The following is a 23,894-nucleotide window of genomic DNA, read 5'->3' as shown; positions in this document are numbered from 1 at the left end:
AGCATTTGTGACGAAACTCGCGAAGAACCCTTTTCTCAAGTTGAGTGTTTCACAATCTGGATCTACAAGATGTGTCTGAATGCCGCTCTTGGACAGGATATACTACTGATTTTTTGCTCTTTTTTTAATCACTGAAGGTGTTCTTAAAAAGCGATAATCTATGTTTAATGGAAGGAGACAGATTTAAAAAGCTACCAACCATCCCTTCAGCTCACCTTCTGGCCATGCATGTTCAACAGCTTGAAATTGGTGCATTGACAATGGCAAATGGTGCCTATAAATGGCCTAAACTCAGGTAAGTTATTTACAGTTCATGTTGCTGGGAGGGTGGGGGTGGCTGATGAGCATTTTACAGTAAAGTGTGTGTGTGTGATTAAATTAGTTGGAACAACAATAATGTACATTTACTTATAAAGCATGCCCATTGGTGGGGTGGGGGGGGGGGGGGGGCAGTGACTTCATAAATGTTCTGGTGACCATGACATTGACCTATTATGGCTGCCATATTATGAGGTCATGTATTTCTAACTTTTTGGGGTATGGTGTCAGAACACTGAATTATTTAGTATTTGGTACACAGCTTTATTCTACATATATATATTTTTTTCAATTAAATTAAGTGTCAACTGTTTTATTGCACCCATTTCGAGTTGCAACAAACCAGTTTATGCAAAATGTATTAATTTAGTACTACACTTAACATCTTGTATCTTTTTTTTTTTAAAAAGGAATATAGCTAAGGTAGTGAGCCAGGTTCATGCCTTTCAGGAAAATGTGTATACATTTGTTCCTGACTTGGATCTGCAAGCTTACCTGAGACATCGCATTGCCCAGTTCTGCCAGGCTGACATTCCTCTTCTTGCTGCAGAGAACAACACTAATTTTCATCAGATACCAACGGAGAAGCATTCTCGAAAGATTCACGACACATTACGGAGAATGAAGGCAACATTTCAATAACTTCCACTGTTCAAAGATGTTTTTGAGATCATTTGCATTTAAAGCTTATCTGTGACTTGCAGACAGGGAGACAACTCACCTTTTAAACTAACTATACTTCTTGCTATGTCTAATGTACATTTAAATTGGCAGCCCCTATTCTACATATATGCCTGCTAAAATGACATATACTTGTCTGTGGTTTTAAGTGGCTTCTGTCGTCCCATTACCTTCATGTGGTCATTGTTATTTCTGTGGGGGTGGAGGCTCTAACTGTTCCACAGTCTTGTCAATTAACCAGTCAGGTCAGCAGTGTGGGTATGTAGACTAAGGGCTCCTAAACAAAGAGAAACAGTGACAAAGTTAAGTTATTGGTGGCTTGCATACAACATAATATAATGTAGTTAATCAGTTAATGCAGTTTTAGAAAATCACAAGCCTTCACTGTAATCATGTTCTCCACTTTATTAAAAAATATATAGAAATCCTTCTATTTTCGGCATGTGCTAAAGTAGAATGTGAGTCCACTACTTATGTCACGTTCCACTTTTTCTAACAGTACATTAAAATAAAAAATAATACAACTAATGTAACATAATTGATATATATATATATATATATATATATATATATATATATATATATATATATAATATATATATATATATATATATATATATATACTAAATAATCATATATTTGTTGTAAACAACATTGGAATATCTTTCTGATGGGATTAAAGTGCAAATGTAAATAAAAATAAAATGCAATTTAGACTATAGTTTATGTCAGAGCGTTTACCAGTAATTTTATATGACCTTTACACATATTGTATCAGCAGTAAAGTCCGGGTTAAAAATTAACATTGTAAAATTAGGACCAAAAATTAAGTCTGTCTAGTGTGATGGGTCTTAATTTAGGTGTTAAGGTCAGGGTTCAGTACAAAGGAAACGTATTGCTAGTTGTTTATTCTATTAAAATATTCTACAAATTGAAATATGGATATGATGAGTATTTTAGTATGATAAAGAAATGTTAACAAAACACAGCTCGTAGGACCATTGTAATCTGTTTTATAATGTGAAATATATTCTCCTGTTTATTCCACTATGTTTATATTAAGGTAATTGAATGCATGCTTTGTTTGCATAATATATATATAAAAAAAAGAACCATGAGCAAATATGTATGCATTTTATTCAACACTAGTTAGTCAAAATAATCACTTATTATTGGTGGTGTTAAGGTAATCATAAGCAATTTGATCTAAGTCATGGTTTTAAAACTACTTTTTTGAATTGAGAGTTAATGTTGTAATAAAATGAATATTTCATTCTAGTTTGTACCATTTTTTTAAAAAAAAATTTTCAAAGATGGAAAAAATATGTGAGTAAAGATATAATCTGCAATACATACAGTTGCATTGTTTTTGCAGTTAGTGTGCATGTATTTATCCAGCTGCAATTGGGTATTATAGATGTGATGAGTACTCAAGAAATACCAGCAGCATCAAATACACTATCTGTACTACATCCTTTGACCAGTGTACTGGATGCAGTGGCATGTCGTTAAAATTGTGTACATTAAAAGTATTTTTCCCTTTTAAAAATCAGTATCATTTTAATAAGATGTAAAAAGCTGAGATGCTTTGTATTCTGTGGGATGAGAAGATGGTCACTAGACAAGGAAGTGTTCATCATTGGAGACAACGAACCGAGACGTCTGTGGCTTCTTCTTGTCTTGCAAAGGGATCATGTGCAGTCTTCAAAGTTTACCTGATAAAGAACTAAAGTGGAAGGCATCGATCACAGGCCTTACATTTACAAATCATTGAAGAAACAAGACATTATACAGACCCTTATTGTCATTGTTTAACTAACTCTGACAGTTAACCACACTTAATATGGCCCCAGTATGTTATTCTACTTTTACTGTCACTCCTTATGGTTGCCAGAGTGGAATTGGAGTCCTTTTTAATGTCAAATTCTTTTACATGACAATACAGTTCTGATCAGAAATGATAACCATTTAGACCCTTGGAGATCACACAGCAATGCTTAATTTTATATAACAAACTGCTTCACAAATAAAAAAAATAATGTGATTTAATATAATATAGTGACGCTTATAGTTTACTGTTATAAACCAGTATTACGCGATACTATTTTTGTTTTATAAATGCATTTTTTTTTTAATATATTAAAACCTGTAATTATTCTTTCATAAAAAAATCTGCTAACTCAAATAGCATTATTTATAAAAGTACAATACATTCACATTGCAAACACATTTTTATTTGAATTATTTCATGCATAAATTGACACCACTGTTTTTCAATCTACAACATATTTTGTTTCCATGTGGGTCGAGAAATTTGTCACCTGCAAGAGAGTAAGTATTCACCACTGGAGACAACTAACACTTGCAAACAGATCATATGCCCAGCCTTCAAAGATAAACTGATTAAAGAAATATGACATTGGAAGGTAAAGATCACAGGCCTTGCATTTACAACATTAAAAACAAAAAAATAATTTAACAAACCATTATCTCCATTGTTTCAGCTAAACAGTCTTTATGGCCTTTATAAGGTACCCAGGGTTTCTGAAGCCTGGGGGTCACGTAAGCCTATTGATTTGTGAATAATGGCAACTGGGTTTTTAGCAGTAAAAATGTCGAGTTCCCAGTGGTGGCAATTGAATCTGTTCAGTCTTGAACAAAGAAGACTATGTGGCGACCTAATTCAAGCATTCAAAATTCTAAAAGGTATTGACAGTGTCGACCCAAGGGACTTTTTCAGCCTGAAAAAAGAAACAAGGACCAGGGGTCACAAATGGAGTTTAGAAAAAGGGGCATTCAGAACAGAAAATAGGAGACACTTTTTTACACAGAGAATTGTGAGGGTCTGGAATCAACTCCCCAGTAATGTTGTTGAAGCTGACACCCTGGGATCCTTCAAGAAGCTGCTTGATGAGATTTTGGGATCAATAAGCTACTAACAACCAAACGAGCAAGATGGGCCGAATGGCCTCCTCTCGTTTGTAAACTTTCTTATGTTCTTATGTTCTTATGTAAATTCACTGTTATTGGAATCATTTAAGTAAATTACATTTTATTATTTTCCAAACTAAAAAGTTATATTTTCTCCTATTAATGTTTATTATACACACACATTTTAATATTCAGAAAAAAAGTTTTAAGCTCAGGGTGTATTAAATGTAGCAATAAACAAATATATGCCTATCCTTTATATTAATATGTATAAATATATTTTAAATATAATATGCTGAAGCATGTTACAAAATATCAATCTTTATTTTATATATCGCCTTTCACAGTGGACCACCATCACAAAGTGCTTTACAAGATAGTGAGGAACAATGCGTAATACATTAAATACAGTGAATTACATGGCATAGTACATTAAATACAAACAGTAAAAAAAACAATGCAAATATATTAATTACATGCATACTACAATGCAAATATATTAACTACAGGCATATTACATTAAATACAGGGCTAGGATGTGAGTTCTAAACATTGTGGATGTGTGTGTCATACAGAATGATACAAATAAGATGGAGTAAAAAACCTGAAATAGCAATTTAGACAACAGCTAATAACAGATATCAGGCTTAAAGAGCACTGAAAGCAAGAGAGAACTAGCGGGCCTTGTGATTTGATTTGAATGGAGGGACTGTGGGAGCTGCACACACTAAAGCTGGGAGAGAGTTCCAGAGAGTCGGGACCTTGAAGCTAAAAGAGCGCTCTCCGAGTGCAGTGCATCTTTGCTTGGGTATAACCAGCAGGCCAGAGTCAGAAGAGCTCAGCTTGCGTGTAGGGACACAGCGGGTCAGTGGGTTGGAGGGATACTCTGGATCTGGGTGATGAAGGGCCTTGTAGGCAGCAGGATAATTTTAAAAGTAATCCTGAATTTTACAGGTAGCCAAATTTACATTCATCTCTGCAATATCCAGAAAAGCGTGAGAAAAAAAAAAAAAAAAAAACATGAACGCATTCAGAATCCAGAATAATACAACTAGTCAGCATGACACAAAACAGGTCTAAAATAGAGGGCCAATATTATTATTAATACCAACATTTACATTCATCGTGCCGTCCATTTGGATTTCATCACTAGTGATTTAATATTAGTTAAACGAAAGGAGCCGGATCAGTTGGGTTTTTGTATTGTATTTCAACATGAATATACGTTTTCTGGACATTACTATTCCACACTGACCGACGGATGACAAAGTGAGAGAGGTAGGCGTTTGAAACTGTCGTCACGTCCGGGGCTATGGTGTGTTTTGCTTCTAGAAGCAATTTCCCCAACCGACAGAAATCGAAAGAAGGTTCTGCAGCCTGGTTTTTTACCTGATATTTATCCTGTTGTGTAATCCACACAGATGTCGTCTTCTTGAGAGGCAGACAGACATTTTTCACATACACAGAATCGAGGCTGTGATGAAAAAAACATCACCAGCATTTGCAGGTAAGGATGAGTTGATCAAACACGGTCCTACTCTAAATGTTAAGATTTCAAACAGCAAAGCGGAAAGAAGGTGGTTACTTACCGCTGTAGATTACATTGCAGGGATTGGTTTATTAAGCAGTGTTGCCGAGGTCAAACTAAAAGCAAATGTAAATGGCCTGTCATTTTTGTCGGGCTGCGACAGTGTTTCTCAAATAAAAGTACCGACACAAAACTCGAGGAGTCCTGTACTTGTCGGATGCTGCTCAGGCTGTTACACGTTACTGAATAAATGCATTACTCGATACTGTGAAATGAAAGCTGTGTTAAAATACGAACACTTTTGTGTTTACTCTAATTAGTCAAATGTGGTGGTGATGTAGGCGAATTCCACTGTTGGTAATTCTAAGTGATTCATTTATTACCGCATTCATTTTAACATTTGATGGAATGTAAATTGCTCAAGTGTCTTAAACGTTTGGGCACGTTCTTATCCGCTGCCCCAAACCATGACTAACAAGCTTACAGAAGGGATGCCACTTGCCTTCCAGACAGCAGTCAAATAGAGATTTGACACCCTTTAAGCTTAGATGATCTAATAACAAGATGTTTTCATATTGTACAGTCCATTACCATTGTACATATAACACATTAGTAACACAGTATCCTCGCATGATATCCCAAATAGAGATATAAGGCTTAAATTAATTATAAATTATGTATTTGTCAGAGAGATATGTCATATGCATGCAAATCGGATAAAAATAAAGAATTCTAGTTACATTGTAATGAATAAATAGAACAGTTAATATTGTATCCTTAAAACGAACATTTTGCAGCTGAAGGAACTTGTTTCAAGCCGATGACAGCCAGTGAATGAATGTGCAACCCTGGTTTAAGCTGTGTGAATGTGTTTTGTATGTATTCATGTACTTGAGTTAAAAAGCCAAAAGAGTGTTACAGTTTTGTGTTGTAATGTGTGTATTTTTTCTTATGTGTCTCAAAATTTGTATATGTAAGTTCAGTTTTATAGATCTGACACTGTGATTCTATATTTTCTTGTTGCGTGTGCCTTTTTAAGATAGGGTATTTACACAACGTGACTAAGAGAATAAAACAACCTGTCTGCATATGAAGACATGGGAATGTCATGTACCGGGGCTTGTGAAACTAGTTTTAAACCAATCTTGACAGATTTCTGTTCACCCGAAACCTCCAAATAACACAGGGCACGTTACTCCTACACACATCCCCATCACTTTTCATAAAGTGAAGTTCTCTTTTTTTTTTTTTTTTTTTTTTTTATCATTTTTAATTGCTAACCAAAAAGCAACAAGGAAAGCAGTCGGTCAGTTAGTTGGTGCTTTCTCTGATTCAAGTAATGGAGTTGTTTTGAGAAGTATTTGAGCTGGGTGAAATAACTGTTCCTTTTTTGTTTTTATTCCAGTATCAGTGAAATTGCTGGGAACCCTGATTTTAAGAGGAAAGCGCCAGTGGCTTGTGGAAGGCCGGTAGCCATGCTGTGCTGGGGTAATGCTTCCTTCGGGCAGCTCGGGGTGGGTGGAATCGACGAGGAGATCGTAACCGAGCCCAGGAACTGCAAGTTCTTTCATGGTAAAAAAATCCGCGATGTGGGGTGTGGGCGAAGGCACACAGTGTTTGTGCTGGAAGACGGGACAGTCTACACTTGCGGCTGTAATGATCTGGGGCAACTGGGCCACGAAAAGGCGAGAAAGAAACCAGGTAAGCAGTATTTGAGACTTAACTAGGCTGAATCAGATGAATATTAAATATGTTTCAGTGAAATTTGTTTAAAGATTACCAACCTTTTTTTATGTTCCTCTTAAAAAAACTAAACTTGACGGGGAAAGCCAACTAGCACTGTGCATGGTGAACAGTATAATAGCCATGATGTCTTCACCAACTCGCCACAGATTCCTTTCTGATTGCTGTTAGGTAAACATATGATAAACGTGATATTACACATTATGTCGAACCCATACATTATTTTATAATACAAGCTGATATGTACAGCTGACTTTGGTTCTTACAGTTCAAGAGCATCTGTTCGTTTCCCAATTACATTGCAAATACAGACAGTTTCCTATACTGAAATGGACACCTGCGTAGTTTGTTCAAATGTAGTGCATCTTGTATTAATTAATGGAGTTGTTTTCTTTGTTATTCTGTGACTATTTCTGTGAGAAAATTGTTCACTTCCAGCCTTTAAAGAAAGTGAATCCAGGGGGTATTCTTGGAACCAAAAGAGACTTTTTTTTTTTTCTTTTTCTCTCAACAATATGTTGCTGCTCTAGTGCTTTGCTTTAGCTGAAAGGTGCTGGTCATTTCAAATGCTGTAAGAGATGCTGTCTCCTCCTGATGTTGCAAATAAAGATTCTGATGATTCGGCTGATTCCATGCATACCTGGTCCAGGCCTTTGCATGTACAGCAGAGTGCAGGGGAATAGTTGTTGATCATAAGCAGTCAATCAATGGGAGTAGTATTTTGTGTTGTGATGACATTTTAAAGCAACTTGCAATACAGTCCCTGGCTGTGATTCAGTACTTAAATCAGATTCTGTATACAGGTCGCCTCAACAGAACGCTGTAGCTTAATACCATGTTTAAACTCTGGGGCCACCTGCTTTAATATTTACCACAGAGTAGGTGTGGCCAACTCAGCTGAAAGGTCACAGTGTCACATGTTTTCTGGAATCTCACAATGCTGTGTTTTTTGTTTTTGATTCTTTATGTATGGATCACTTCTTTTATTGCTGACCTTTCTTCTAATTTACCACTGAATAGAAAATAAACCAGACATTCATGTAAGGAACAAGTACAGACTGAGAGCTTGTATAAGACCTCAAATAAGCACTGTTGGCTCAGGCCTTCTACAAAAAAGGCATGTCTGTTTTATGTTTTGATAGTAGTCCATATTGTGTTATGCAAAGAATGCCTGTTGAATAACACAATGATAAAACTTTTGCAATAAATATAGTATTGTAAACGGCTAGCACGGCAGACGTATATGCTTGAAGAACATGATCCTAATGCATATGAATTGCAGGGCCATTCCCCAGGATTGACAGGCTAGGGGACACCATGGTAAACCCCCAGGTACCACCATTCAGAACTTTGTGAGTTCCATCTACCGTCCCTAGCAGTGGTGGGTCTTCAAGTTAGGTCTGAAAGTATGAGGATTTTTTTTACTATGGCAAAACACAACCAGAGACTCATTTGTGCACCCTATTATATGGGTAGGTGTCATGGAAGAACAGTAACGTGGTGTTTGTTTATTGCTTCTTTCTGTAGAGCATGTCGGTGCCTTAGATGCTCAGAACATTGTGGCAGTTTCTTGCGGGGAAGCGCACACTCTCGCCCTGAATGACAAGGGGCAGGTGTTTGCATGGGGCCCAGCAGCTGATGGTCAGCTGGGCCTGCCGGGTACAGAAGAGTGTGTCCGAGTGCCCAGGTAAAGCCAGTGACTCAAGTGAGACAATCAGTATAAATCAAGCCTCTGAGCCAGCTGAGACACTGTTCACACACATCCCAACAACCTTGTGATGTCAGAAGTGACCACAGTTATAATATACACACATAGCATTTTAAAGGAGGATGGACAGTAACATACTTTAAAAAGCCTGAAATAGTTGTGCCTTGCATAACAACAAACGCACAATTTTCTTGGAGTGGTTTTTTGATTACCCAAAGGACAGTCTCTGCAATTGGAACAGGACTTTTTTCATGAAACTAAGGAAGCAATAATCATGCTATTCTAAATGCTGTGGATAGACATCGTGGTGACCTACTTTTTCCATGCTACTGATACCTGTAATGTATATTATTAAACATCCTTGGGGAGATGTAGATATTAATGATAGCCTACTATTTTAAACTGTGTTGGGAACCACATTATCATCTCATTTACATGAGGAAGACATCAGGGCATTGCTGCAGGGACTTTGTCTTGAATGCCCATGAGTGACATATAATTAAGATTTATCAATGATACTTCTGTACCAAAACTCTCATAAATAAGTTTTGGGGCATGCATGCTCATTAATGCCTAATAAATTAAAAACTAGGGTCCGCCCTTACCTGAAGAAATGATCCCGCCTCTATGTAAGCATTTTGCCGGGCTTTACTTTGTACTGCTTGAAGTGACTAATGGTTTAATTTTTGTCTTAAAACAGAAACATCAAGAGTTTGTCTGATGTTAAGATAATCCAGGTGGCATGTGGACATCAGCACTCTCTTGCATTATCTAAAGGTAAGTGCATGTGAGTGATGTTCTAAACAGACTTGGCAGCAGTACATAAGAATATGGGTTCAATTAATATATATGTGCCTCCCCTCATCATTTACATATGATTCTGTTAGCATAAAAAACATTTTGTGAACACATCCTTGCATACATATTCTCCTGTTTTTTTTTTTTTTTTTTTTTTTTTTTAATTTAGGAAGTCAGATCTTCATGTGGGGACAAAATAAATTTGGGCAGCTTGGACTGGGCTGTGAAAACAAAAGTCAGTCTACCCCGCAGGTAATTCGGTCTTTGCTGGGTGTTCCTTTTGCCCAGATTGCAGCTGGAGGAGCCCACAGCTTCGCACTCACGCTTTCGGGAGCCGTGTTTGGCTGGGGACGCAACAAGTTTGGACAGCTCGGCCTGAATGATGAGTGTGGTAAGTTTTCCCAGGAAAGATCATCAGTAGTCTGAAAAGACTGGCTGTGACACAGGGCTACTCTATCCTTTGACATTGCTATTGCCCTAGGGCCACACATGTGATGTTGTGTCACTCTTGAGTTCTCTCTGAAAATGGAGGGCGGTTATTAAAACAGTTGGATAATATGAAAATGTTTCAATCAATAATCTTCTCCAGGGTATTCTGGGTTTCCACTTTTAAATCCAGTTCTGAGTGCTGCAGGGACAGAAATCGTAGAGCTTTCTACCTGGATTTTCTGCTTTGCATTATTGAGATGGACTGAAACATTTATCTTGCAGACAGGTATGCTCCTGTGCTCCTTAAGTCTCTCAGAACACAGAAGATTGTTTACATAAGTTGTGGAGAAGATCACACAGCTGCACTTACCAAGGTGTAGTACAAGGGAAATCAAATAAGTAATACTGGTATTGTTGCATTTTTTTGGTAACTGTGAAGTTTTAAAGATGTACGTTGTTTTGTACAGTAAGGATCGGAATAGGCTATTTTGTTTTTTGTGCATGCAAAGGTGAATAAAACAACACGCCCACTATATAAAGTAGGCTTTGCGTAAGGGAATTGCAAGCAAATATTAACCAGGCATCTAGTCTTTGAGCTGGCTCATAACAAAGTTCTTATTAGTTTGAAAACCTTATATAATGAGAAAACTGCTTTAATGATCAAATAATTGTACTTTAACCCTGCTGACCACTGCATTTTATTGTAGGAGGGAGGTGTGTTTACATTTGGAGCTGGAGGATATGGACAGTTAGGTCATAACACTACCAGTCATGAGATAAACCCCAGGAAAGTCTTTGAACTGATGGGAAGTGTTGTCACACAGATAGCCTGTGGTAGGTAAGTACCCTCCGAGTAATTCCACGTGTTCTGCATGGCAGTCAGGTTTCAGGGTGCTAGTTTATGCAGGATATTGTCCTCTGATCTTCTGTTTTGTTACTTTTTTTTTTTTTTTTTTTTTTTTTTTTTTTTTTTTTAAGGCAGCATACTTTAGCATTTGTCCCGTCGTGTGGAAGAATTTACTCTTTTGGGCTGGGAGGTAATGGACAACTAGGAACCGGCTCTACATGTAACCGGAGCAGCCCCTTCACTGTCCAGGGAAAGTGGGTTGCACACAATAACCAGTGTCCTCCCAATACAAGTAAGTGCGTATTTCTGTTCTATAAAGGGTTGCACAATTAACCTGCTATGATCAAGTCTGATCTGTGATTTGCAGAACGGGTGGTTTTAATTCTGAAGTTTGCACACTTTTTGATGTTGTTACGCGTGCTTGCACAGTTTGAGGGTTCATAATTTATTCAGTTTATCTTGTAAATTCTCATTATTTATGTTGCACAGATATTGAAGAATATTGTTGTGTGAAGAGAATTTATGCAGGTGGAGACCAAAGCTTTGCACATTACTACACTCCTCAGGTAAGGAAAAAGGAAACTTATAATGTAAAAGGCTGTTATGTTAACATGCATATAGAGAAATTGCTGTATATACAGTATGTGAAATAAAGTAAGAAATGTAAAATACATTTTGTTTTAATTATTAACTTGTAATTTAGATCTCATCTCTTATTTCAGAATTCTTTGCCAGCAGATGATTTCCGGAATTCAGATTTTCTGACCAAGATTTATACATTAAATCATGAAATTATTCAAAGGTGGTTGAACCATGCTCAAGGCAGACTTCCTGCTGATATAGCAAAGTAAGAATATCTTGCTTGCCTTACAATATGCAGTTCCCGCAGAATATTTTCTTACCATGCAAGCTGGTTCCTTCTATATAAAAAAAGTTAGTTAATACTTATTTAAGGTTGCCCTGTTTCACATGTATATTGCATAAAGATATAAGGAAAAAAATGAAGTCTTAAAGATTCCTAAGGCGAGCAGATCACATAAGCTTTACCTATGACCATATCAACTTCCTGGATACATTTACACAATGCTTTTACAAGACGTAACATGCCTTTTGAGAAGTACTAAATAATTTGAGAGAGTTCATTAAAACAAGTTCATCTCCATTTATTAACAACATGTCTTGCTGTTTTGAATTCCTGTCCAGTGAGATAGATGTGGTGTTCTCTTCTGCAAGCTGTCTAAATGGAAGCTTTCTATCGGACAGGTAAAGCAGATCTTGTATTGTCAGTATTTCTGTACGGTACAGTAAATCATCGACTGTGTTTGATATATTCAAACTCTACATGGTTGTTTGCTGCCCGGCATTCTAAAACATAGATACAACATTATTAACCATTTAGATGTAGGAAGTAAAGCTTCTGGTCCTTTTGGCTATACATCAGTACAATTCACAGAGTCAGATTCTGATCCAATAATGTCAGTATTTGCTGTGATTAGTCATTCTTCTTTTTGTTTTTCAGCCATCCTCACCACCATAAAACCAGCTCTAAATTCTCAGGGGTTGACATGAACTCAGCTAGGCTGCTGTTTCACAGGCTGATACAGTGTGATTATCCAAACATTTCTCAACAGGTAGGCAAGGATAGGGCCTTCATTGCAACATTTCTGGCCTATGTAAAATGTTTTTACAAAGAGACGTTAAAGTCTTGTTTTTTTTTTTTAGATGGAAGAGTACAAACTTTCCATTGGTACAGATGTGTGTGAACAAAATGGGCTCTGTTCTATTGTGTGTACACCATATTAAACAAACACATCTTCTTGACGTGTTTAGTCACGTTGCATTTGATTCCTTAGGAGAAGTAAATTGACCTGAATCTATGACTTTACACTTATTTCATTTATTTATTTATTTATTACAAAAAAGGGAGTCTGTTTCCTTCCTGGAATAAAAAGTATTTTTCAAAAACGTTTTGCTTTATCCTCAGGTGGCTGCTAGCATAGAGAAGAACCTGCTCTCTCAACTTCCCAACTCTCCCCCTGATATCGAAGCTCTGCGATTGTACCTCACACTACCAGAGTGCCCTCTATTCAGTGATCCCAACAACTTCACAACCTTAGCAATACCCTTTGCTTTGGCTATTCTCAGTCTGAAAGAAACGCCACTGAAAGTACTTGGTAAAAATACACACTTGCTGTCTAACCTGTTACTCCTAACCCTAATTCTGTAATCACTTTAATAGCAATATTTGAGCCAGACAGATGGCTATATAAAAAAGATTAGTTTTCTAAGAATAATCATTTATCTGTTTGATTCAAGAGTAATTCTTGGGTGTCTTGTTATGCATCTAATTTCCTTCTGTATTATGTCTAATAGAAAACTGGTGGTCTAAACTTGAACCTCAGATCTTCCAAAGGATTGTGCAGCTCTACAAAGAAGTGGTGGTGAACCTCCTGAGAGTTCGCAAGATTGGGATCCCTCCCTCCGAGCAGAGGATCTTTAACAACTTCCTGCATATCGCCTTGAAGATCTTGGAGATTCTCCACAGGGTGAGTCTGCCAGCACAGGGAAAATACCCCATGCTTTCCACGTAAAATCATAGACGAGCATGTAGAAATTAGGAACAGGTACTTGTAATCAGAGGATATCTAGATTGCTCTTTCATGTCCTTGTTCTCAGTATTGTAACCATAGATGTATTATAAAGGCTAGATCAATCTAAGGATCCCTCTAAAGCTCCTTTTTTGGAGAGTGACTCTATGAGATGAGGCATTTTATACAATAACTATTCATGGTCACTGTTAAAAAACAAAAAAAGAGCAGCTGCTTTCTGTGTTTCAGTTGATCTATTTGCAGAGCTGCCGTGTCTGGCTAGATCTTAGTTGGTTTGAGCTAGCTGGGTTACATTTTAGGTTAGTTTAATGTGGTTGCTTCTCCTTTTATAGGTTAACGAGAGATCAGCACAAATCATACAGTATGACAAGTTCTACATTCACGAATTACATTCCCTGATAGACATTAAAAATGACTACATCACCTGGATACAGCAACAGATGTATGGGGTGGTAAGTAAGGTTTTTTTATTTTTGTTTGTTTTCCATCTTCACTGTATGGCAGCCTCTTGTGTCGCTATGTATGATAATGGAACGCATGTGTAATGCCGGAGGTTGCACCTGCAATTATGTTTGGGTCGCCCCCCCCCCCACATCAACAAACACCTTTTATTTAGATCTGACAAGTCTTAGTTTTCCAGATTCTTTTTTTCCCTAAGCAAATGTAGGAAATAGTTTAGCCACTGAGTTTAGAAGGCAAGCTCTTTCATATGAAATTCGATCCATACCTCTTGAACTGCACATGAGAAACAGGCACTAATGCTTCTTTTCTCTCAATTATTTTTTCTGCTGCCTTGTTGTTGTAGGACCTCAGTCAAGGATTGGAGGTAAGCTTAGTGTCAGTGCTGGCAGTTTTGGATATTTCCTGTTTGTTGATTTATTTTTGTGTAAACGTATCTGCACAGAACATGCTTTACATATTTTACATGCTGCGTTTCAGACAAACAGTAATCTGGACCAGAAGATTGTTTGAGAACAGTGAGCTAGCTGTGTTTGTTTATAAAGTTCTTCATGGATTAGGACCATCCTATCTCCAATAACTACTAACTCTGTATATTCGTGTTTGTTCTTTTGAGATCAGAAAATGCAGAACTCTTAGTTGTTCAAAAGAAATCGTCTTAAATCAACTAGAGCCAGAGATGTTTGCTGTTGTGCTCCTCGTTTGTGAAACTCGATTCCGGTTGACATTGGGCAGGGTGAAACAAGCAGGTTCTTTTAAAGTCTGAATTGAAAACATGCTTTTATAGAATTGGTTGTAGCTGGAGTGCATTGTACATAGGAGCTCTCTTGATTTATGTTTGTTTTTTATTTTGTACAAGTCTGAGAGTCTGTGCAGGCAGCTGTTGTTATAGGGATTTTGAAACCTCATTGAAAAACATTAACACGAAAAATATAAATGCAAGCACCCCCCTGCACCCCACCTCCCCCAGTGTGTGTCCTACACCATTTATTATTTTCTAATGATTTATTCACTTATAAAGTATCCTGTTTTTACAATGACGTGCTAATCAGCTGTGTCCCCTTGCACCGTACACACTACCAAAGCTTACACATTTTGCTGTTCCCCTTGCCTCCTTGTGAAGCCTTTAGTTACAGTAAAGAGTAATTATGCATTGTTGGACTTTATTCACTAAAGCTTTAACTCTTGAGTTATTTGTAGTCTGTTTTTAAGAATGAAATGTGTTTTGTGCGTTTGTCTGATTTGTGTGATGTTTTCAGATGCCGGACATGCCGATCACAATTTGCACATACCCTTTTGTCTTTGATGCCCAAGCTAAGACAGCACTATTGCAAACTGATGCAGTATTGCAAATGCAGGTGAGAGAGATTTTTGTATATTTTATTAGCTGTATAATAATACAGCATAGTAGCAGGCGCTTTGTCAGTCAGGAACATCCGAGTTATTGCTTGGCAGGATTTTACTTTCATGATCTCAGGGATGTGTGCCCTTTTATTACTGGTAAGTTTGTCATCTATTTAAGTCTTCTGTATGCGGAATTAGGGGCTCGTCGTATATATAGTATATATATATATATATATATATATATATATATATATATATATATATATATATATATATATATATATGAACACCCTCCTTGAAGGTGAAAGGGATCATGTATCATTTGTCTTTGTGCTTCTCAGATGGCTGTTGACCAAGCGCACAGGCAGAACTTCTCCTCATTCTTCATGCCAGTGGTGGAGTCTGTGAACCCCTGTCTGATGCTTGTAGTGAGGAGGGAAAACATTGTAGAGGATACAATGGAAGTGCTCAGGAAAACCAAGAATCTGGATTACAAGAAACCGCTGAGGGTACTGCATTTACTTTTTGCTTGGAATTCCCTGTATCTTTTTAAGGTCACAGTAGAGCACTTACCTGTTTGACCTGAGATGTTCTTCTTTTGTACCACAAGAAGTGAAACTGAAATGCAGTTTGATACAGAACATATGCAAAGCCTGGAACTGTTTGTATACATTAAAGTTAAAGATTAGTACAACTAAAAAAGGGCTTTTAAAGCAAGGTGTTGTGGTGATCAAAGCCAGTGCTGTTGCAGGTGATCTTTGTTGGGGAGGAAGCTGTGGATGCAGGAGGTGTTCGGAAAGAATTTTTCCTGCTCATAATGAGAGAGCTGCTGGATCCGAAATATGGCATGTTTAGATATTACGACGACTCAAGGCTTATCTGGTTCTCTGACAAGGTAAAAATATATTGAATTCGATCAGCCTTGTAATGACAATGTGTGATCCAGTTCAAAATATTTGTAATGTTTTTATTTTGCCCTTTATTTAGACCTTTGAAGACATTGACTTGTTCAATTTGATTGGTGTTGTCTGTGGCCTGGCGATATATAACTTGGCGATTGTAGATCTGCATTTCCCCCTGGCCCTGTATAAAAAGCTTCTGAAGAAGAATCCTACACTAGATGATCTGAAGGAACTGAAGCCTGGCGTAGGCAGGTTGGTCTTGAGCAAAACAATCATTCTTCAATTTTAGTCTGATCTCCCTCCTGAATATTTCAGTCGGGTTCTTTTACTGCCAGCACAGAAACTTTTCAAAGGCATAAAAAAGTAAAAAATAAAAAAATATCATGGACCAACTGAAAATACTTGATTTATTGTACCACAACCTCCTGACTTGTCATAGAGGTTGTGGCCTAATGAGTAAAGACATCCTGTGTATTAAAGGACTGAGTGGATAACATCAGCCAGGGTGCCTTAGAAGAGCTTGGAATATTGCAACTCAGCAGTCAGTGCGCTGTGTGTTTTTATAGTGGTCAAGAGACCCGGAGACTGTGTTATTGTTTAAATAGGCTTGCCAGTAAGATTCCCGATATGATTTTCTAAATGTGTTATTATTTCATCTTCACAGAAGTATGCAGCAGCTACTAGATTATCCAGATGATAATGTGGAGGACGTATTCTGTTTGAATTTCACAGTATGTCTTTGAACCTTTTCATTTTTATTCTAATGGAGGTCATCCAGCACATCTGTCACCATTGACCAGTACAAGCTTGTAAACAAGTGGGGGCTAACTTCATTAAGTAGGGGGTATTAGGCATTCCAGCATTAGGGAATCCATTTCTCACTTGTTTCATTTGGGTTATGTTATTACCATGTAATATATTTTGTATTGATATTTCATTTTGAGGTTTCTGTTTACTGTTTTAAATTGCTTTTTTGTTTTAACTTAAACAGCCTTTTCAATTATTTTTTTACTAGATTACTGAGGAAAACTTTGGTGCAACAGAAGTCAAAGAACTTATTCCAAATGGTGACGATGTTGTTGTTAACAAACACAACAGGTAAGTTTGAGGTCCATTCAACACACGTTTTTCTTTGTAGAATTTTTTGCAAGCAAACGCAATGAGAACTCAAGCAACAGTAATTCTGTCAGTTCCTGTTGGCGATGGGATGTAGTGTGGATATGGCATTCACGATGCATGTATGTGTCTTCCTGTAAAGATCTGTAAACAGAGTGACGAATGGAATCAGAAATCATAGTTCATCTCTATTTGGAAACGTGATTTCTGCTGAGGTGTATTGTTAGCAGTGCAGTTGGAGCTATATGACATTGATGGTTATTATTTTCAGGCAGGACTTTGTCAATGCCTATGTGGACTATGTCTTCAATACATCAGTTGCTCCATTATTTGAAGCCTTCTATGAAGGCTTCCACAAAGTGTGCGGAGGGAAAGTGCTTCAGCTGTTCCAACCCAACGAGCTCCAGTCCATGGTGATTGGAAACACCAACTATGACTGGAAAGAACTGGAGAAGGTAGGCAGCCCATTGGCAGTGTTACAACAAATTGAATACAAGGTTAAATGTTAAGAGTGAAAACTGTTGTATGGTCCATGACAGAAATGGGTTTCTTGGTTAAATTTTCACTTTGTTGCCGCAGTAGTTAAGGAAATAGTGTTTTGTGTGTGTATGTATTTAGTTATCAGAATGTGCAGCCTAATGAATGCTGTCTTTCTGTGTGTCCAGAGTACAGAGTATAAAGGCGAGTACTGGGCAGACCATCCTACTATAAAGCTCTTTTGGGAAGTGTTCCATGAGCTGCCACTGGAGGAGAAGAAACAGTTTCTTTGTAAGTATTTTAATCATCTAACATCTTGTCAAGCAATTGAGTGCCCCACAATTGCAGGTTAGATTATATCATGTCCCCTTGATGAGCCTTTGGAGCCTAATGTGAACAAACAAACACCCTCACAAGCTCATTCTGTTCAGGGCTCTGTAAAATGGAGCTGGATCCATTTTTAACTAACTGCCTGTTCATGAATATCTCAAAATGCCATCTTTAAAGAGGTCATTTTTATCATCTGCATTTTCTTAATATTTAAAGTCGTCCTTGTGTAACATCCATTATGTGTCTTCTGTATGATTCTCCAGACTATTATTTGCCATGCTTACTAACTAGTCCAGCAACAAATGCTTCAGAAAAGATTCCTCAAGGTTTATTATGAGGAAGCATGTTAAAGCTGCTTTGTGGTACAGGTAACTCTGCTATTGGGATCTGTTCCATTCTTCAAACACAAGGGGGCAGCATTGTACATCTCAGTTATGAGATCAAACCAGCACCAGCCAGATAAACTGGAAGTGTGTGAAGTTTATTAAAACATCTGTTAACTTTATCACACGGTTAACAGAACTGCTCCAACAGCCCTTTTAAAATCAATTTACAACACCATTGATAGGTTTGCTTCACTTTTTTGACCTGAAAAAATAAACAAGGACCAGGGGTCACAAATGGAGATTAGACAAAGGGGCATTCAAAACAGAAAATAGGAGGCACTTTTTTTACACAGAGAATTGTGAGGGTCTGGAACCAATTCCCCAGTAATGTTGAAGCTGATACCCTGGGATCCTTCAAGAGCTGCTTGATGAGATTCTGGGATCAATAAGGTACTAGCAACCAAACCGAATGGCCTCCTCCCTCGTTTATAAACTTTCTTATGTTCTTAAGCATCATCTTTTGTTTTTTTGCATCTCATTGCAACTCATGTTAGTTACTTATTGCACTGTGGGTTATTCCTAAGATACACGTAACACCAATGTGACATTTCCCTTGCAGTGTTTTTGAGTGGCAGCGACCGCATTCCTATCTTGGGGATGAAGAGCCTCAAGCTGGTGATCCAGCCCACTGGAGGAGGCGAGCAGTACCTGCCAGTGGCTCACACCTGCTTCAATCTCTTAGACCTGCCAAAATACACAGACAAGCAAACCCTGAGAGCCAAGCTAATCCAGGCCATCGACCACTATGAAGGGTTCAATTTAGTGTAAAAAAGACAAAGACCTTGCTTATTGCTTGCCTTATCAGAGGCAGTATTTCTAAAGACTGTCTGGACACATGCTGGCAATTTTGAAAGTGAGACAAAAAACACAAACCAAAAGTCTTTCAATGGAAGAGGAACTGAAATACGCCTGCTGATAAAAGCTACCAGTTAGCTGGTAGTCCACTTGTCACAAGAACCCTGTTGCTGGCTTTCTTTTAGTAACAATACTCATTGGAATCACCCATCGATTGAAGAGTGTGGAAGAGCTGTGTCATTGTTTGTTATTACATGAAATGCAGTTAACAGTAGCAGCTACTTTTTTTCTTATTTTGCAGTACAGCATTACATTTCTGCACTGTTTCTTGACATACACTCAAGTGAATGTAATAGCTTATTGTGTGGAATGTGTTGATTTTATGGACTTGTACAGGACTATGTACACAATTCTGAAAAAAGAAAACAGTCTTTAAAGCATAGGTGCATATAATTAAACTAAGACCGTGAAGGTGTGTTTATCTACATGCGGTGCACCTGCATCAAATGTTCTGGTTTTAGGATCAACCCTGACCACTCTTACAATTTCACAGGGAAATGGTGTAACGTGCATGTGTTGTTTAGCTATAAGTCAATCAGGGGTGCTTTTCTTTTTTGTTGTAAATGCATTAAATTCAAGCTTCTGATCTCTCTCTCTGTTGATACAATATTTGTTTTACTCAATTTCCCCATAGCCTGTATGTGTGTGCAACAGTAAAGCAGACTTTGAAAGCAAAAATGTAATTCTAAAAAAGCAGAACCTGTTAATAGATAACTGTAAATGTAATTATGTAAACATACAGCAACCATCTTGGAAATACATTTAAAAGGTTTATGAACAATTGCTATTATTTTTTAGTAAATACTAGTAAAACAATTGCATTGTATTACTAAATATTGTGCATTGCCCATAAACCTTCTATCCCATATTATTACAAACAGGTTATTGTAGAAGCTACAGACATTGTGTGTGTGTGTGTGTGTATATATATATATATATATAGATATATATATATAGATAGATAGATAGATAGATAGATAGATAGATAGATACACACACCTCTAGTACCTCATGTTGTTTGTGGACTTTGGTCAATGTCTTTACAGTGCCATTCTCTAAAATGTCAGCACAGTTGCTAAATTTTCAAACATTATATTATGACAAATGGTCAAAGACAGGGACTACACCTTTTGAAACCAATAGCTCACAAAAATAACAGCAAATACAGACTTTTTTTTTTTGCTGATCCAAGGCAGTGAATTATTTGCAGAACCAGCCTGGAGAAAACTGCTAGGGATGTATATCACATACATATAGCTACAGAACCACATGGCTAATTTAAAAGGAAATATGCAAATGTTACCTGTTATGGAGAGCATCACAAAGACACCAAAGGACCTGCTTGTGATAACCCAAGGGCCCTGATCTGTTGCCACTAGTTGGGATCTAACCAGACCCTACAGATTCAGACCCAGAACTAGATTTTAAACCAAAAAAAAAAAACCATACATGTTTTTATTTTTTAAAATGAACTGTTTTTTGACCCCTACAAACTTCTTACCCTCTATCAAATTATGTAACTTGTCCCCCCCCCATAGCTGTACCTATTGTAATGCAATTCATAAACATCACAAGGTTATATTAGCTGTCTTGCAGCATACATCACATTCCCATGGCAACCCTCATAAAAGCAGTCAAACTTAACTGCCCATACGTTTTCTTCAAAGTGCAAAAGCTTCAAGATTTCTGAAGCTGCACCATTATAAAGCAATCTTGTTCATTTTGGGCAACACCGATTAGGTCTTTTCCTTTCTACTGAAAATGTACCATCCTGCTTTACTAAAATTGGGAAGGAGAAAGACAGAAAATGTGACTTAAAAAAGGAAGTACAATATTGAAACTAGTAGTACAGCTGTGCCATATTAGAGGCCATATGATTAATCCCTGACAGAATCTTCATACAGTTGGACAAAAAAAAAAAAAAAAGACATAAATTCAGACATATTTAATTGAATCGTTTAATTCTTTAAGAGCACACATGCCCATTTAATAAGAAGGCATTAAATGAATGGTTTCTTTGGATATCTCCTCCCCTGTTTAATGTGGAAGCTCTTCATGAATCAGTTTGTAATGTGATCCACATGATGGACAACGCTCTGGATTCCCTTCATGTAACCAGAACCAGACAATGGCAGTGTTATCTTCCTCACCTGGAACAATGGATTGGGAAGCATTTTTACTTTGGCAATCTTAATTAGGCAGAGCAATAACAAATTAATACTAGGGGCTTGTATGAAGAATTAAGACAATGACAAACCAATGTGTGATTCATTATAAAACTGGGCCCCCCACCCCCCCACCCCCCCACAAAAAAAAAAATTTAATCGTTTAGGGTTATTTTAAATAAAGGAGCCATTTAAACCAGTTCTTACAGAGGCAGCCAACCAGTCTCTTGTCGCCAATGGAAGGAACCATATGTGGATCCTCACTGGTTCCTGCATACTCCTTAGGCCTGAAAATACTATATGGGTCCTATTCAAATAAATGAAATATTTGATTAACCTTCCTGAAAACACTTCATAGAATCACTGGTTAATAAAATAAATAAAAACTTAGTATTTCTGTGGATTACCTGATGTTACATTGGGTTAGGCAGTCCATGATTAGTGCTAATCAAGGTCTGTGAAGCCAGCCCTTAATGTATTTAAAAATCAGGCAATGTTGTTAAACAGACTCCATTACCTTTCCCTTCTTCTGGGCCAGCAGAGCTCGGAGCTCCAGCCCTGTGGCTTGCTCCTCATTGGTTGGGATGCCTACAGAATAGAATTATTTGTACTACAGAGACACCATTTACACAGTATGTTGAAAAACAAAAACAATTTAGATGAAGGCTGCTTCTTATAATGTAAGGCTAGTACTGGGGGTTTTGTTAAATAATCAAAGGAACAGTATTTTACACTATAGGATTATGGTTACATATAGGCAGCCTACAACTGTTCTCAGGGTTGCACGTAGTCCAATAAACTATCCAATGCCTCTGTGCTGTTTGTGCATGTGACCTGCTGTTCGCTCAAAGCTTTCTGGCACCTAATCCTGCAGCCAAGCCAAAAAAGGTGTGTCTTTTACATGGGCCTGGTACTGGAATAAAAGCGCGATGACCTTCGTTTATTAAAAACACACATACAAAACTATACTATTCTAGTATGTTGTCATTCCCTACAAACAAAAAAACACATATTGTACTACTGTTGCTGATTTCAGCATAAATGCAAGCGAAACATGATTTATAACAGAGTTTACAAAACGTCCTTGTCAGTATAAGAACATTGCTTTTAAACGTTTTTGAACACACACACACACACACACACACACACACACACACATATATATATATATATATATATATATATATATATATATATATATATATATATATATATAAATATTATATATATTTTAAAGTGTCGCACATTTAAAATTTGCAATCAGAGTTAATATTAAAATACGTTTTAACAGTCGTAACTTGACAATAAGTATACTTACCCTTGGCAGTGCACATAGCTCTTACTGCAGTCCTTGAGACGTGCTTCGCTGCTGTCAAGCGTACAGCTTTGTATGAAGTTCGGATTAAAAACTGAGTTGCCATTATCACTTCTCACAGAGACCCAGCTACTTCGGAACTGATAGAGGCAGCGTAATATTTTATAGTCTCCAAGGTGGTTAATAGGAACCTAGAACAACATGACTGACAGCAGCAATTGACCACTCCATCTACAAACTAGGTTCAAAGTTAACCAATGAAATCAGGAACTAGTTGTGGGCGAGAAAGCAGTGTTTATTGGAACATGCGTAGTGTGTTTTGAGTATTTACCTAAAGTATCCTTTAAAAAAAAAAAAAAAAATCTTGAATATGAAATGCAGTTTTAATATTACAGTGTACCAATTTGGGATGTGGGTCAAAACCTTTCCTCAGCATTGTGTTTGCTCAAAATCATTTGAATGGTAAAAACGCTAAAAGTAGTTGTCGTAGTTGTCTTTAATTGTTTTGCAGTAATCGGTGAGTGTACTTTCTTGTGTCCAGTGGTGGCGTTCAAATGCACCTTTATTTGACAGACTTGTCATTTATATATTTTATATTCGAAATAGTGTACACCATGCTAACTTTATTAAAAAAAAAAAAAGTCAACAAAATGAATTTCAAGACAATGTTTATTGCATTTTATAACAAATCCAAATACATATGTTGATGTGTACTAGACTGGAACACGTGACTGAAGATAGCATGGAGGAACAAACTATTGCTAACCTACAAAATCATGTTCATGACAGTGAAAAACTATGAACGAGTATCAGTAGAATAAAACAGCAGTCAAGAATGACAGGATAGAATTTGCTATAAAAATTTAAACGTCTAAAAAAAATGTACCCAATGTAACATTTATTTTTTTTTTTTTACACAATGGCAGTGCAACATAAAATGACATTTTAACAAA

At 37.1% G+C, this 23,894-nt stretch overlaps 3 protein-coding genes across 4 annotated transcripts in view; 2 read left to right on the top strand and 1 right to left on the bottom strand.

The window, feature by feature from the left end:
• Window positions 1-1,512, top strand: part of LOC121321632 (kinase non-catalytic C-lobe domain-containing protein 1-like) — a 41,041-nt gene extending 39,529 nt beyond the window's left edge. Inside the window, exons 30-31 of the mRNA XM_041260633.1 lie at window positions 138-295; window positions 729-1,512. Of these exons, the coding sequence (XP_041116567.1) occupies window positions 138-295; window positions 729-960 (390 nt within the window). The 3' untranslated portion in view covers window positions 961-1,512. The remainder of the gene's footprint in view (window positions 1-137; window positions 296-728) is intronic.
• Window positions 1,513-5,221: 3,709 nt separating this feature from the next.
• Window positions 5,222-20,047, top strand: LOC121321732 (probable E3 ubiquitin-protein ligase HERC4). Of its 2 annotated transcripts, XM_041260824.1 has the most exons (25): window positions 5,222-5,437; window positions 6,864-7,159; window positions 8,729-8,888; window positions 9,610-9,686; window positions 9,877-10,098; window positions 10,419-10,510; window positions 10,844-10,974; window positions 11,115-11,275; window positions 11,473-11,549; window positions 11,706-11,830; window positions 12,187-12,246; window positions 12,503-12,614; window positions 12,968-13,157; window positions 13,357-13,529; window positions 13,925-14,044; window positions 14,398-14,418; window positions 15,311-15,409; window positions 15,737-15,904; window positions 16,147-16,290; window positions 16,383-16,549; window positions 16,962-17,028; window positions 17,313-17,395; window positions 17,685-17,868; window positions 18,079-18,181; window positions 19,166-20,047. In XM_041260824.1, the coding sequence occupies exons 2-25, from the start codon at window positions 6,934-6,936 to the stop codon at window positions 19,372-19,374; spliced, it is 3,171 nt and encodes a 1,056-aa protein (XP_041116758.1). In that variant the 5' UTR covers window positions 5,222-5,437; window positions 6,864-6,933; the 3' UTR covers window positions 19,375-20,047. The 2 variants fall into 2 exon arrangements, with proteins under 2 accessions (XP_041116758.1, XP_041116760.1); XM_041260826.1 differs by lacking the exon at window positions 14,398-14,418.
• Window positions 20,048-21,405: 1,358 nt separating this feature from the next.
• Window positions 21,406-23,152, bottom strand: LOC121321466 (cytochrome c oxidase subunit 5B, mitochondrial-like). The gene is made up of 4 exons (XM_041260428.1): window positions 22,945-23,152; window positions 22,144-22,214; window positions 21,834-21,933; window positions 21,406-21,611 (listed from the first exon to the last, which is right to left on the bottom strand). Exons 1-4 carry the CDS (start codon window positions 23,045-23,047, stop codon window positions 21,499-21,501), a joined length of 387 nt encoding a protein of 128 aa, XP_041116362.1. The 5' UTR covers window positions 23,048-23,152; the 3' UTR covers window positions 21,406-21,498.
• Window positions 23,153-23,894: the final 742 nt, after the last annotated feature.

The sequence above is a fragment of the Polyodon spathula genome, chromosome 10 (assembly GCF_017654505.1).
Source record: "Polyodon spathula isolate WHYD16114869_AA chromosome 10, ASM1765450v1, whole genome shotgun sequence".
NCBI lineage: Eukaryota > Metazoa > Chordata > Actinopteri > Acipenseriformes > Polyodontidae > Polyodon > Polyodon spathula.
Note: the sequence above shows the minus strand (reverse complement) of the source record. Positions and strands in the feature narration are given on the sequence as shown.